Source organism: Oxyura jamaicensis, chromosome Z (genome assembly GCF_011077185.1).
Source record: "Oxyura jamaicensis isolate SHBP4307 breed ruddy duck chromosome Z, BPBGC_Ojam_1.0, whole genome shotgun sequence".
NCBI lineage: Eukaryota > Metazoa > Chordata > Aves > Anseriformes > Anatidae > Oxyura > Oxyura jamaicensis.
In genome coordinates this window covers 24,188,071-24,200,338 of record NC_048926.1, presented here as the reverse complement: position 1 = coordinate 24,200,338, position 12,268 = coordinate 24,188,071, and the positions used below count along the sequence as shown (strand labels likewise).

The window sequence follows — 12,268 nt, the reverse complement described above, 5'->3', positions numbered from 1 at the left end:
TAACCCCCAGCCTGACCCTCCCCTGTCCCAGCTCCATGCCGTTCCCTTGGGTCCTGTCGCTGTCCCCAGAGAGCAGAGCTCAGCGCCTGCCCCTCCGCTCCCCTTGTGAGGGAGCTGCAGGCCGCCATGAGGCCTCCCCTCAGCCTGCTCTGCTCTGGGCTGAACAAACCCAGGGACCTCAGCCGCTCCTCATGTGTCTTCCCCTTTCGACCCTCCAACTATCTTTGTAGCCCTCCTTTGGACACTCTCTAATAGTTTTATGTCCTTCTTATATTGTGGCATGCAAATTCTCTGTAAGGAAGAAAGGTTATTCTGAATTAACTTCTACGTGAGAGACAAAGCCATATTCAATGCCTGAAGAAAGTCTCTTCTATCAGCATTTATCTGTTTATATCATTTTAGTGATTGTCCCAACACAAACTGAAATTCCTTGGCTTAGCTTTTTTTGCATTTGTTTATATAAGAGAATTGCACAAATATAACTCAAAAATCACAGAATCATCTAGGTTGGAAGAGACCTCCAAGATCACAGAGTCCAACCTCTGACCTAACAGTAGCATATACTGTCTTAGAGTCATGAATTCCTTTCTAAATAACAAGATTTAGCTCAGATCTGGCTTAAAAACATCCAAGTTTGAAAAAATAATGAAGCCAAGACAAGATGAACTTCTTGTCTCTCTTTGATTGTTGTTCCCAGTTCTGTTTAGATAAGTGGTCGTGTCAGCTTTACACTGAAATAAGAGCATCCAATCTGAATAAGCAGATGCTGCTTAGAATTTTACACAAAGTTTTGGCCATTTGGAAGTTGCTCAGAAGGAAAAAAAAATATAATAAAACAAACAAACAAACAAAAAAACAGTCTCAACAGTTGAGCATGTTTTATAGCATGTACTGTGGGAGGCAAACGTGGATTTTGTGTGGAAAGAAAATTTGTTCACAGTGCAAAAGGCATAAGGGTATGAAAAACTACACTTGCACAGGATAAGACGTATGACATGAGTCTTGCTCACAAAACTCCTTTTTTTAAAAAATAAAAAATAAAAAGTCCCGTTAAAAGGATGGCTAATAAATTTTTGTTCTTACAGGGTTCTTATCACTGTGGCCAGTGCAAATCAGGATACACAGGAGACCAAGTGAGGGGTTGCCAGGCTGAGAGAAGCTGCAGAAATCGAGCCCTCAATCCATGCAGTGTCCATGCCCGGTGTATTGAGGAAAGAAGAGGGGAGGTGACCTGCATTGTGAGTTCATAAATTCATGCATTTGTACAGTGAAAAACAGCCTTTTTTCAGCCTGGAACTGAGCTAGTCTTTGTGGTCATTTTATCAGTATTTTTGGGTTTCCACCAAATTGCTGCTCAATGGCCCAGACCAGTTATGAAAATAACTGAACTGAGTCTGTCTGGTAATTTTTTTCTCCTTGCAGCACATCTATAAGGCAGCCATACTTATGTGCCATATTTACTGTGTGGGCTGCTAGTGTTTGCATGATCAGATTTTTGGGGGAATGGCTTTTATAGACCTTCTATAGTCTGCTTCAAAAGGACTATCAAGTGTCACCGTACAAAAGACATCACAAGAGCAGATGCCTCTCCTGGTGCTCCTCTGCATGCAGGCTTTTCAGCTGTGTAGCTGTAATTAGGGATCCTGTCTGCATAAGCACAATGCCCGTATTTGTCTGTTGATAGAGGTGGCGATCTTCCAAACGTGACTACAGATTCTAGGCACAGGTAGGCTGTACTGTGCTTTCCAGCCCTGGTAACAGAAGAACACTATATGGCATATGAACTTTTATTGTAGGAGTTTAACCGAAGTATATTATCTATTTTTTTCCGTGTTGCAAGGGAAAGCAAGAAACTAGTCTTGTGTCCTAAATTTGGATACAGTACATGCTTTTGCTGGAACTTGCTTTGGTCTCCTTTTTAAGTACATCTATTTCAAAGAAGAAGAAATGAGGATATTTTAAGTTCATGCTGTAATGGAAAGATGTTAGGCATGGAAAAGATGTTAGGCAATGGAAAGATGTTACTCATGTTAGGCAAGTCTTTGTTTTAAGGAGAGGCCAGATTTTAACATGAATTTCTTTGCATGTATAATCAGTTATGAATTAGGGATTGTTTTGAAACAACACCAGTTTCATCGGCTTGGAGAAACTTGTGTGAAGATGTACTTGCTTCGGTGATGCAAACTGAGTAACTGTCAGAACAGTTTTCTTCTAAAAATTCCTCTGGTTGCAGATGTATTCTTGAGATACTGAATAAAGCACCCATCTAACCATGGGTCCCTTGCCGAGATGCAGTGTGCACATTCTGCCTTGGTCCTGCTTTTCTGTCTTTTCTCCATCCACAGATGAAGAATCAGAACTGACTCCTGTCAGGTATCTGAAATAAATCTATGGCTCCAACTGTAATCATTGCAGGTAGAGTCCATTTAAAATAAAGCCTTAGCTTATTCTGGCTGTTTGTAGATACAGAGAGCTTGGATGAAAGATTTTTTGTTCACATTGAGAGTTGCTGAGGTGTACTTCATTACACTACTGTGACTGTTTGTGCCTTCTGCATGTCAGCATTTTCATGATGCCGAATTTCCCTCTTGAATATTTCTGAAATGACTCATTAACCTTTTGGTAGCACTACCATGGTGTTTTATTGATAGTGTGGCATTGGCTGGGCTGGTGATGGTTATATTTGTGGAAAAGATGTTGACATTGATGGCTACCCAAATGAGGAGCTCTCTTGCGCTGCTGAAAGCTGCAGAAAGGTAAGAAATTATTTCTTAATTGTATAATAATTCAGAGCGTGAAGGGGGCTGAGAAGGGTGACTAGATGTATTCATCCTTTTTCAAGTTACTGTATTCCTGTGGATAAATTGTTTAATTTGATTAATTAAAACAATACTAGAAAAGCTGATAATTTTATATTTTCAGTGACTTTAACCCACAGAACACCAGACATATCTCACTTTTTGTCTAGGACAACTGCAAATTTGTCCCAAACTCTGGACAGGAAGATGCTGATGGTGATGGGGTTGGAGACGCCTGTGATGAAGATGCAGATGGAGATGGCATTCCAAATGACCAGGTGCTGTGTGTAGAACAGGGTACAGGAGTCTGTGCAAACAGAATAATCTCACATTGCTGCAGTAGGCAGTGATTTTTAAATCTGGTTTGCTACTATTTACTGAAGATTATCTCATATGCAGCACTGTCAGCAGCTCTCTAAATCCTACCCTTTTATTTATGTAAAGCTCCCTTTTATTAGACCTGAAAAAGAATACACCAAAATACTAGGGCTACCTCACCTATCCTTAAGTCCCACCAGTTTACACTATATTATTATATTTTAGCATTGAATTTTACATCTTTTTTTTATACAGAACTTGTTTCCTTTCAAACTCCCATAACATGACCTTTAGGAACACTACTTACATTAGTGTCTTACATTTTAAAGAGCAGTTTGGCCTGACATAACATTTCATGAGGGATCCAAAACCCCCCAGAATTAATGGGTGTCTTGTCAATAACTTAAAAAAGCTTTGGATCATGTTCTGAAAGAGAAAGAGATTTCCATGCGGGGATTCTGCTGCAGAAGGCACCAGAGTATAAATTTGTGTTGTAAAAGCTTTCCCATTCACCCCATATTCTCACATGCATGGTGCTGTTCTACACTAAGACCTTTGTGTGGTATTTCTTCATGCACTTGCAAGGAAGACAGCAAGGATACCCCGTCCAGAGTACAAATGCACATGTGGAGCTAGGGCAGACTAGCAATCAGAGAAGGCAATCATAGGCTGTTTTGCCACAGGGACCCACCCTCTACCAATTCTGGTAGTTTGAGGCATTTGGTTTCCTTAATGTTCTAGAAGGAAAGATATTAAATCCTCCTTCAATTGTAAATCCCTATGCAGATTCAGTCCTTTCACAATCAAGTAACTTGCATACTGTTGATAAGCTCTGTTTTGCCTCCTGCTCCACATGTGTGAGGAGGTCATGAATGTGCTAGATATGAGAGACTGTTTACACCTCTTTGAATTTCAGTTTTCCCTGTATGCCTTCTGATGGGAAGATAGAGTCAATAGCAGCTTGTATGACAAAAGAATAAGACTGGTACCTTTTTTGCATCAAAAAATCCTAGTTTTCCAAGTGTTTTCCTTTTGTTTGAGTCTCTACCAGAAGGGGGCAACCATCTTTCACTGAGAGCATCTACGAGCCCTATCAAGGTCTCTGAACTGCAACTTTTGAGAAAGTCCATGTAAGGAAGCCAGGGCATCAAAACAGGTTACTCATGTGAACCCAGCCAAAATGAGAAACAGAAGTCAAAGTTATAAATAAAGCCTTATGGTGCTCAGTGTTCATGTTTAGTCTTTCCATGGTGTGGCTCAAAGTAGAACTCTGAGGGGGAGCCAGTGAAATCTGGTCCGGAGCTGATGTTCACATAAAATATCCAACTGCCCACAGTAAGCATTTCTCATGAAAATAGAAATAAATGCAAGGGTTTTATAAATCCACTAAAGGAGAAATGAAAGATGCAGGGTACAGTTCATACCTCATTTGGATCTATGTCTTGCAGGATAACTGTGTCTTGACTCCCAATGTTAACCAGAGAAACAGTGACCAAGATACCTTTGGAGATGCCTGTGACAACTGTCGCAATGTCCTGAATAATGACCAGAGGGACACAGATGGTGACGGGAAAGGAGATGCTTGTGATGATGACATGGATGGAGATGGTTGGTAATTCTTCGCTTACAGCTTCTCTGATGCTCTTGAAATTGACCCAGAAAATGCTGTGCATTAGAAACTTCCTGCCACCAGCTGCTAAGTGTCCTGTAACGTGTTGTCTTTCTTCATGAAACCTCTGTTTGGAAGTATTTTTTTTAGATTAATTTATATATTTTAGTCTCCATCTGAAGCACCTAATGCTTCATAACAGATAAAATGAGCTTTGTTTCATGTATAAGCTAAGGTCATTGGTCATTCAGTAACTCCTTAACGGTGCAAACATGTCCCAGAGTATCCAGCTCTGCCTGTCTCAGATGTTCAGGAGCTACAAAATATATTATTTCCATTGTTGTAGGAGGCTTGAAAGAAGTGGAAAAAGTAACAGCCCTTCAGATGTAATAACAAAGATAAAATGTTCCATCCTGTAATATGACACAGGGAACAAGACAGGATGAAGTGTGTGTAACTAATGAAGTATGTGTGATTGGGTTATAAGCTGTTCTTTAGCAAGATGTTTCTAACATCTATTAAATGAGTGGATATATTTCCAAGAAAGATTTGCTGTGCAGATTTATTATCTCATTGCAAGATTAAGCAGTTGCCAAAAAGGAATAGTGTTTTTACTCTTCTTCATGTTTACCTTGTCCATAAATTGCTTTTAACTAACATCCTGTCCACTTTCTATTAGGTATTAAGAACCTTTTGGATAATTGTCAGAGGATCCCCAACCAAGACCAGGAGGACAAGGATAATGATGGTGTTGGCGATGCCTGTGACAGCTGCCCTACAGTCAGCAACCCAAACCAGGTTAGCAGGCAGAAAAAAATGCCCTTATTTAAGGGAAGGGACTGTTGAAATCCAAAACGATGCAAGAGAATGAGGCAGCCAGTGTTTATTTTTTATCACTAGGTATTCAGGAAGTTTTGTGGAGATTCAACTGGTTCTGTCACTGAGAATGGGAGCCACAATGTGTATCTTGGGATGTCGTTAGCATCTGTCTTCCACTAGTATCTTCAACTGTCATGCTGTAGAATGTAGACCTGCTCCAGTCCCATGGAGTGCAATGCTAGACTCCACACAGTGGTGTGATATGGTTATATTCAGTATTTCCTTTAATTAGGACCAAATCCTGATGTCCTCACTTAGTAAGGTTTTCACTGCTTGTAGGTGAGAAGTCAATGAGACTTTTGATTTGTTTTAAATTCTGATTAAATCCTTTGAAACTACTAAATGCTGGAAGCTTTAAAGAAACGTGGTAGATTTTTGAAGCCACGTAAGAGATGAACCTCAGTGAGAAATAAGGGGTGTTTATCTCCATTTGTTGAGGAATCTTGTTCAAACTGCTCATCCTGAACTACTCCAGTCTAGTTTAACTCTGCTTATTCATTGTATGTTTTTTTTCTTTAATAAAACCAACTTCTGGGTGAAATGAATGATGCAAAGAAGAAAATAGATTTTACAAAACAAAAGTTTTTCTGTGCTTTTATTTTTAATTGATTATGTTTTGTTTTGAATATTTGTTCATTTGAATAGATGCTCAAAACAGCTGATACTGGAACTTCCTCTGTTTTCTTTTGCAGTCTGATATTGACAATGACCTGGTTGGAGATTCATGTGATACCAATCAGGACAGGTACGATGTGTCATGGCTTATAACAACAGCAGGGAAGAGAACAGGCTAGTTGTGAGCCAAAGCATTGTACTGATTCCTGGAGAACTGTTATCCCTTATATTAGGCTGCATTTGATTTCAGTACCTCCTCAAGGGGGATATTTCAAAAACAATGTTGTGATTTATAAGCCTTGTTGGTTCACTTCCCTGTAGCAGTACGGTAATGGAACCCTTCACCTTTGGCCCCATGTTCACACACACTTCCTGTGGGTTCCTGTGGAAATGACACTGATAGCAGTGTCAGGAATCACACTCTGAGCATCACTCAGAGCTTCGTAGTGAGGGAACGTGCTCTTTTTTTTGCTTTTCTTCCTTTTTTTCCTCTCTTGTTTTTGCTTTAGCAGAAATTTCACAGTTAAGGGGTATGTGTTTTTCCATAAGAAGACAGTGTTTCAGAATTTTATTAGCATGCACAAAACATATCCAAATATACTCCTTTGCTTTAGGCACAGCAAGAGTGGCAAAGCTTCTCTACGGCCTTCACATGCCCCAACTGTTCAGGGGAGCATGCCCTACGACAAAATGCATAACGCCTCTCTGGAAGCAGGTTCTGCACAAACACCTTTGTGGGCAGCAAGTCCTCCCCCATGCTCCTCACTTGAAGCAAGCGGAAAGGGAAGTGATAAATCCTGTGTTGATGCAGCCAAGCTGCAAGGTCTGACCTTGTGGCTCTTGGTGGCTGCTATGAGTGCAGGAGCCTACTTCCCTACTTCTGCTGGGAACATTGCTGGGAGTCTTGGACCAGTAGCTGATGAGGCCCCCGGTGTTTGCGAGCTGTTTTTACTCTTAAGTAAATATGGCCTTTTTTTCCTGCTGTCAAAAAGGGACACGTCTTTTTTCCTCAAACCTAACTAACCCGCAGGAAGACTCTCCTGGTGGAACGTACTGTAGTCCTGCCTGAGGTTAACCTCTCAGTAGATAGATGTGCGTTGTCCTCGCTGTATTTCCACTTAAGGACTTGCAGGCATTAGTTCCTCTGATCTAAAATTAAAGCACCTTTCTTAAGCAGGGAGTGAGAGGTGGGAATATGCATAGCTGTAAACTGCATCTCTGCCACTTTTGCTCTGCCTATGCTAAACCAAAGGGTACTGAGGGGAAATGTCCACTCTGACAGAAAACATTTTGTTTGTGGTGTGTGTGCAAAATGTGCCTGACTTCAGGCCATTACTGTGGCTGTTACCCTTATCTCTGGGCACAGGTCTGAAGTGTCCGTGCACCTCCCCTGGGGAATAAAATCTCATCAGGCCAGTGTGCACAGAATCCTAGAAATGCAACAGCTGTCACGGCTCTTGGGCTAAAAAAAAATCTGTTGGAAACAAGAAGTAGAAGCCCCTCCACCGCCCTTTTTTTCTTTTTCCCAGTGGGTAAGATGCACTTAGCCTTTGAAATGGAAAAACAAGGCAGTCATTCAATAACTTCCCAAACCCTTTCCTATAGTTTGTGTCCCTGTTACTGGTGACTCTTCATGTAACCACCTGATGTTTTTTGTGGTGCTTGGGATCTGCAGACTCCTTACTGCTTAGCTTCCCGGGGGAAAGTAACGTAACAAAACTTGGTATGCAGGAGGTTGAAAGTGGTGCTTTCTCTTAAACAAGTATGATTTCTGGTGCTCACACAGATCCTTTCATAGATTTCACTCACACTCACGCATTCATGAGCACCAGGACACTTGTGGACAATATGGACAGAGATGCCAACTGTTGACCTCTTGCTGTGTCTCCTGGGTGCCTTTTGATCAGTGACATAGCATTTGTTGGATGTGCCTTACATGCTTGTTAGGAGCGGGTATCATTTAGGATCCTGGCTGTGGAATCTTTTCCCAATTCCTGGAAGGCTTCCTTTTGTTTTCCTTATCTGGGTAGCCTAGCCTTCACCTTCTGCCACCTTATTGCATGGCCTGATTGTTCCTTGTCTCTTTGCTGTTCAGCTGCCGGAAAAAAAAAAAAAAAAAAAAAAAAAGTATCCATTTCCCAGTTCCAGGGATGCCTCTGGTGCAGGTCCTTTTCAGATACAGGTGCTCTCCCCTGTGCAGTGGCAAGAGCTGATGCTGGTGTGCTGTTTTGTTTTGTCTCTGTGCTTGCAGCGATGGTGACGGGCACCAGGACAGCACAGACAACTGCCCCACCATCATTAACAGCTCCCAGCTGGACACAGATAAGGATGGGCTGGGTGATGAGTGTGATGAGGATGATGATAATGATGGCATTCCTGACCTCTTGCCCCCTGGCCCTGACAACTGCAGGCTGGTCCCCAACCCAGGGCAGGAGGATGATAATGGTAAGTTGGGCTTTCAGTAGCTGCTTTGGTGCTTAATGCACCACATCTTTCCCCAACACACACACTTGACCTGGCCCAGTCGCACTGGCAGATGTGCTCACTGAACAGCACTGAGTCCCAGCACTGCCTTTGGCCAAGGCAAAGCTCCTTGGGTCCCATCCCCTGGCATTTTTGTGGTCACCAGGGCTGATACTCCATTCACCTGCTCCTTGGACACCCTGATCCAGTGACTAGGCCAGGTGTGGCTACCTGCTGCACCTAAATCTGCTCTCACTTCTCTGGTGTGTACAGGTGATGGAGTTGGGGATATCTGCGAGTCTGATTTTGACCAGGATACTGTAATTGATCGGATCGACGTCTGCCCTGAGAACGCAGAGATCACCTTGACAGACTTCAGGGCCTATCAGACAGTAGTGCTGGACCCGGAGGGAGACGCACAGATTGATCCCAACTGGGTGGTTCTGAACCAGGTAAAAATACATCTCTCTGGTCTTTCTTACCTGCCTGAGAAAGATCATTTGAAAAGCACAGTATAACTGTCTCTGTAATTGCTAGACCTCTAGCAAACAAGTGAAAAGTGGAAATTGCTTGTTGGTTGACTGTTTTACAGGTGTTATAATGAAACAACTTCAGTGCATGACAGCTTGAAGCTTGATGCTGCTAATGAACTAAAATAACTACAAGCTGGTTGACTTGTGCTGGGTGAATTTCACTGCTTCCAAGACAGCAAACATGAGACTTTTGTGTCACCCTGCTGAAATTATAAAGTCTCATGAGTCCTTTCTATTGTTTGAAAGTCTGACGGGCTGTATGGCAGAGCATTTAATCCTAGATAGAGCCCAGTAAATGTTATTTACACTGACACATTATAGCCTTCAGGAGGTAAATGTGTTCAGAGTCACAAGGAATGGACATTTCAGTCCTGCCAAGTGGAGATGAAATACATAAGCCTTCCTTAGCCCAGTCCTGGCAGTCAGTTTAGCCTTAAAGTCTGTGGTCAAATTTTGTGAGCTAAGCTTTGCAAACGCCCTCTTCCCCCATTTTTTTTTCAATCTCATCTCCAATTCTGCCCAGGTTTAGTGATTTCAGGAGAATTGGGAGAGGGAGGGAAAGTACCAGAATAACAATAAGTCCAGTCTTGCAGTGGGAAAAGAAAAATCCTTCGTGCCTCTGTGCACACAAGCAGCTGAAACATTAGGATTTGATTATAGCTCTGATTTTAATTCAGAGCTACAAGTGTTACAGACATGTTATGAGCCAAAGGAGGAGACGGATGGAGGGGGTGCTAGCAGGAGGCCAGAAGGGGCTTGACAGGCTTAGCCAACCCAATTCGTCACGCACACTAACCACCCTGAATTTAATCTTACAGGGCATGGAAATTGTGCAGACTATGAACAGTGATCCTGGCCTTGCTGTTGGTATGTGTCCCTCTTCTGAGATTCAGGCTTTACAGCAGAAAATCTTTTGGCATGCAAACACATTTTCTACAGGCTTGGTTTTAACCTATGTGTCCTCTTAGGTTACACAGCTTTTAATGGTGTCGACTTCGAGGGCACTTTTCACGTGAACACGGTGACAGACGATGACTATGCTGGTTTTATTTTTGGCTATCAAGACAGCTCTAGCTTTTACGTGGTAATGTGGAAACAGACTGAGCAGACGTACTGGCAGGCGACTCCCTTCAGAGCTGTTGCAGAGCCCGGCATTCAGCTAAAGGTACTGGTCTTGCCTCCTAGCTGGGGACACAGTGGTCACAGCCTGGCAATGCCACCCTGCCAGCCCACTGACACGGGCTGAGCCCTCGTGCTGCGTGTTGGCTTCTCTGCCCTTGGCCAAGCCCTCAGGCTGTGTGTCAGCAGTGCTGCCCGACTGCTGTTCTCCCCCTGCAGTGGGTGTCAAAACCATGGTCAGACTGCTGCCACTCAGCCCTGCTAACAGCACCATTTTGTAAGGAACTTCATCACCAGTCCTGCCGCTGCTCATCAGCTGGAGCATTTAGTCTCTGCTCTGATTATTCTCTGACTAACTGATCAGATTACTTGCTTCTCCTTAGTCCCAAGTGTTCATTTATTATTCTGTGCAAGCACTAGCTGTAGTTATGAAGACAGTTACGGGTTTGTGAGTGGGAGGGAGGGTGCCTCTGTAGACCTCCCCACTACAAAAGACCTAGAGCTCCTGGAAACGTTTCTCTGTGGTCAGCACTGGAAAATTATGCTTCTGCAGGCTGTGAAATCAAAGACAGGCCCTGGTGAGCACCTCCGCAACTCCCTCTGGCACACGGGGGACACCAGCGATCAGGTCAGACTGCTGTGGAAGGACCCCCGGAACGTAGGGTGGAAGGACAAAGTCTCCTACCGCTGGTTCTTGCAGCACAGACCCCAGATTGGATACATCAGGTAAGAGAGGAAAGGATTGCTAAGGTGACTACGGGTTGTATGTCTACTTAAACTGTCCTTAACACCCAATTTAAGTGGGAATCTGAGAATCCACAATATATCTGTGCTTTGCAGTTACAAAGCATTGTAACAGGTCAGAATTGTGAAATTCCACCTGCAATTCTTTTCCTGGGGAAGACAATTGCACGCCAAGCCTGTTTTGTGACTGATATTTTGTACCACGTGTGTTGTAACTGCCCTACACTAATGAGCCATTTAATGGCTTTAATACTTTGTTTTCCAAGGTACTGCTGGCCTCTGACCTGAAAAACAATGCATTTCAAAGTTGCTTAAGTTTGATCTTTTAGTTGGAATTGTAGCAGTTCATTTTTATGTTCTGTGATAACAGAAATATAGTTGTCCACTTAATGGCTGTGATCCTGAGGTCAGTAATTATCATGATGCTACAGATTTGAGATTGCATAGCATGTACCCAGAAAGTTTATTTGTTAATGATCTTAAATACATGCTAGCCAGGATTACTCTGTAATTTGAAAAAAACAAGCTATTTAAAAACAGATCACCATTCAGAAGGAAGAGTTTGATCCTGAAAAAAATGAAAAAAATAAAATGAAAAAAAAAAACTGCTCCATCATCATGAGCTCAGGCTTTTCAGCCTCATAATAGAATAAACACAGGGAGGCCAGTTGTTCTTCAAGAAATCACCACCCTGCAGCTCAGCTTCAGTATCTTGGTGGTGCAGTAATTCCACTTCTCTGCTGCAGAGCATCACCTTCAGCAGTAATTGGAGTAAGCATATTTGATTTAAGAACATTCATACTGTCAGTCACTGTGTCCTAGCCACTGGGCAGCAGTGAGTAGATTTTGGATTTCCTTTAGATCAGGCTGTTTGTGAAGCTGCTTTACAAGCAGCTGTCTGCCTGTGGTTGCAGGCTCTCTAGCCAGCCTGCTTAACAGACCCTGTAGCTGAGGAAGGAGGTAATGCCAGCGTCACAAAATCTGTCGAACTAAATGCAGTCAGACTTAAAGCAAGTCTCTGCCTGCGCTCTATCCACAGCTTGCTGTGGTCTATTTAGGCTGGACGCCACGGACCATAATGTGTCTCTCAGAGCTTTTCCGATGCTACAAAGAAGCCTAGGAAAAAGACACTTGAGCCAGCCTCTCCCAAGGAAGTTTGGAAGAAAACAAGTTCTGTTCATTGTACAGAT

General features: G+C 42.8%; 1 protein-coding gene across 3 annotated transcripts in view; it reads left to right on the top strand.

Annotated features, from left to right (window-relative positions):
* The window catches only part of THBS4 (thrombospondin 4), a 38,054-nt gene that overhangs the window by 22,913 nt on the left and 2,873 nt on the right, over positions 1–12,268 (top strand). For all 3 annotated transcript variants that reach the window (XM_035311005.1, XM_035311004.1, XM_035311006.1), the window contains exons 10-20: positions 1,086–1,238; positions 2,652–2,756; positions 2,969–3,076; positions 4,565–4,724; positions 5,405–5,523; positions 6,297–6,349; positions 8,471–8,664; positions 8,956–9,134; positions 10,034–10,082; positions 10,184–10,380; positions 10,888–11,060. In XM_035311005.1, the coding sequence (XP_035166896.1) occupies positions 1,086–1,238; positions 2,652–2,756; positions 2,969–3,076; positions 4,565–4,724; positions 5,405–5,523; positions 6,297–6,349; positions 8,471–8,664; positions 8,956–9,134; positions 10,034–10,082; positions 10,184–10,380; positions 10,888–11,060 (1,490 nt within the window). The remainder of the gene's footprint in view (positions 1–1,085; positions 1,239–2,651; positions 2,757–2,968; positions 3,077–4,564; positions 4,725–5,404; positions 5,524–6,296; positions 6,350–8,470; positions 8,665–8,955; positions 9,135–10,033; positions 10,083–10,183; positions 10,381–10,887; positions 11,061–12,268) is intronic.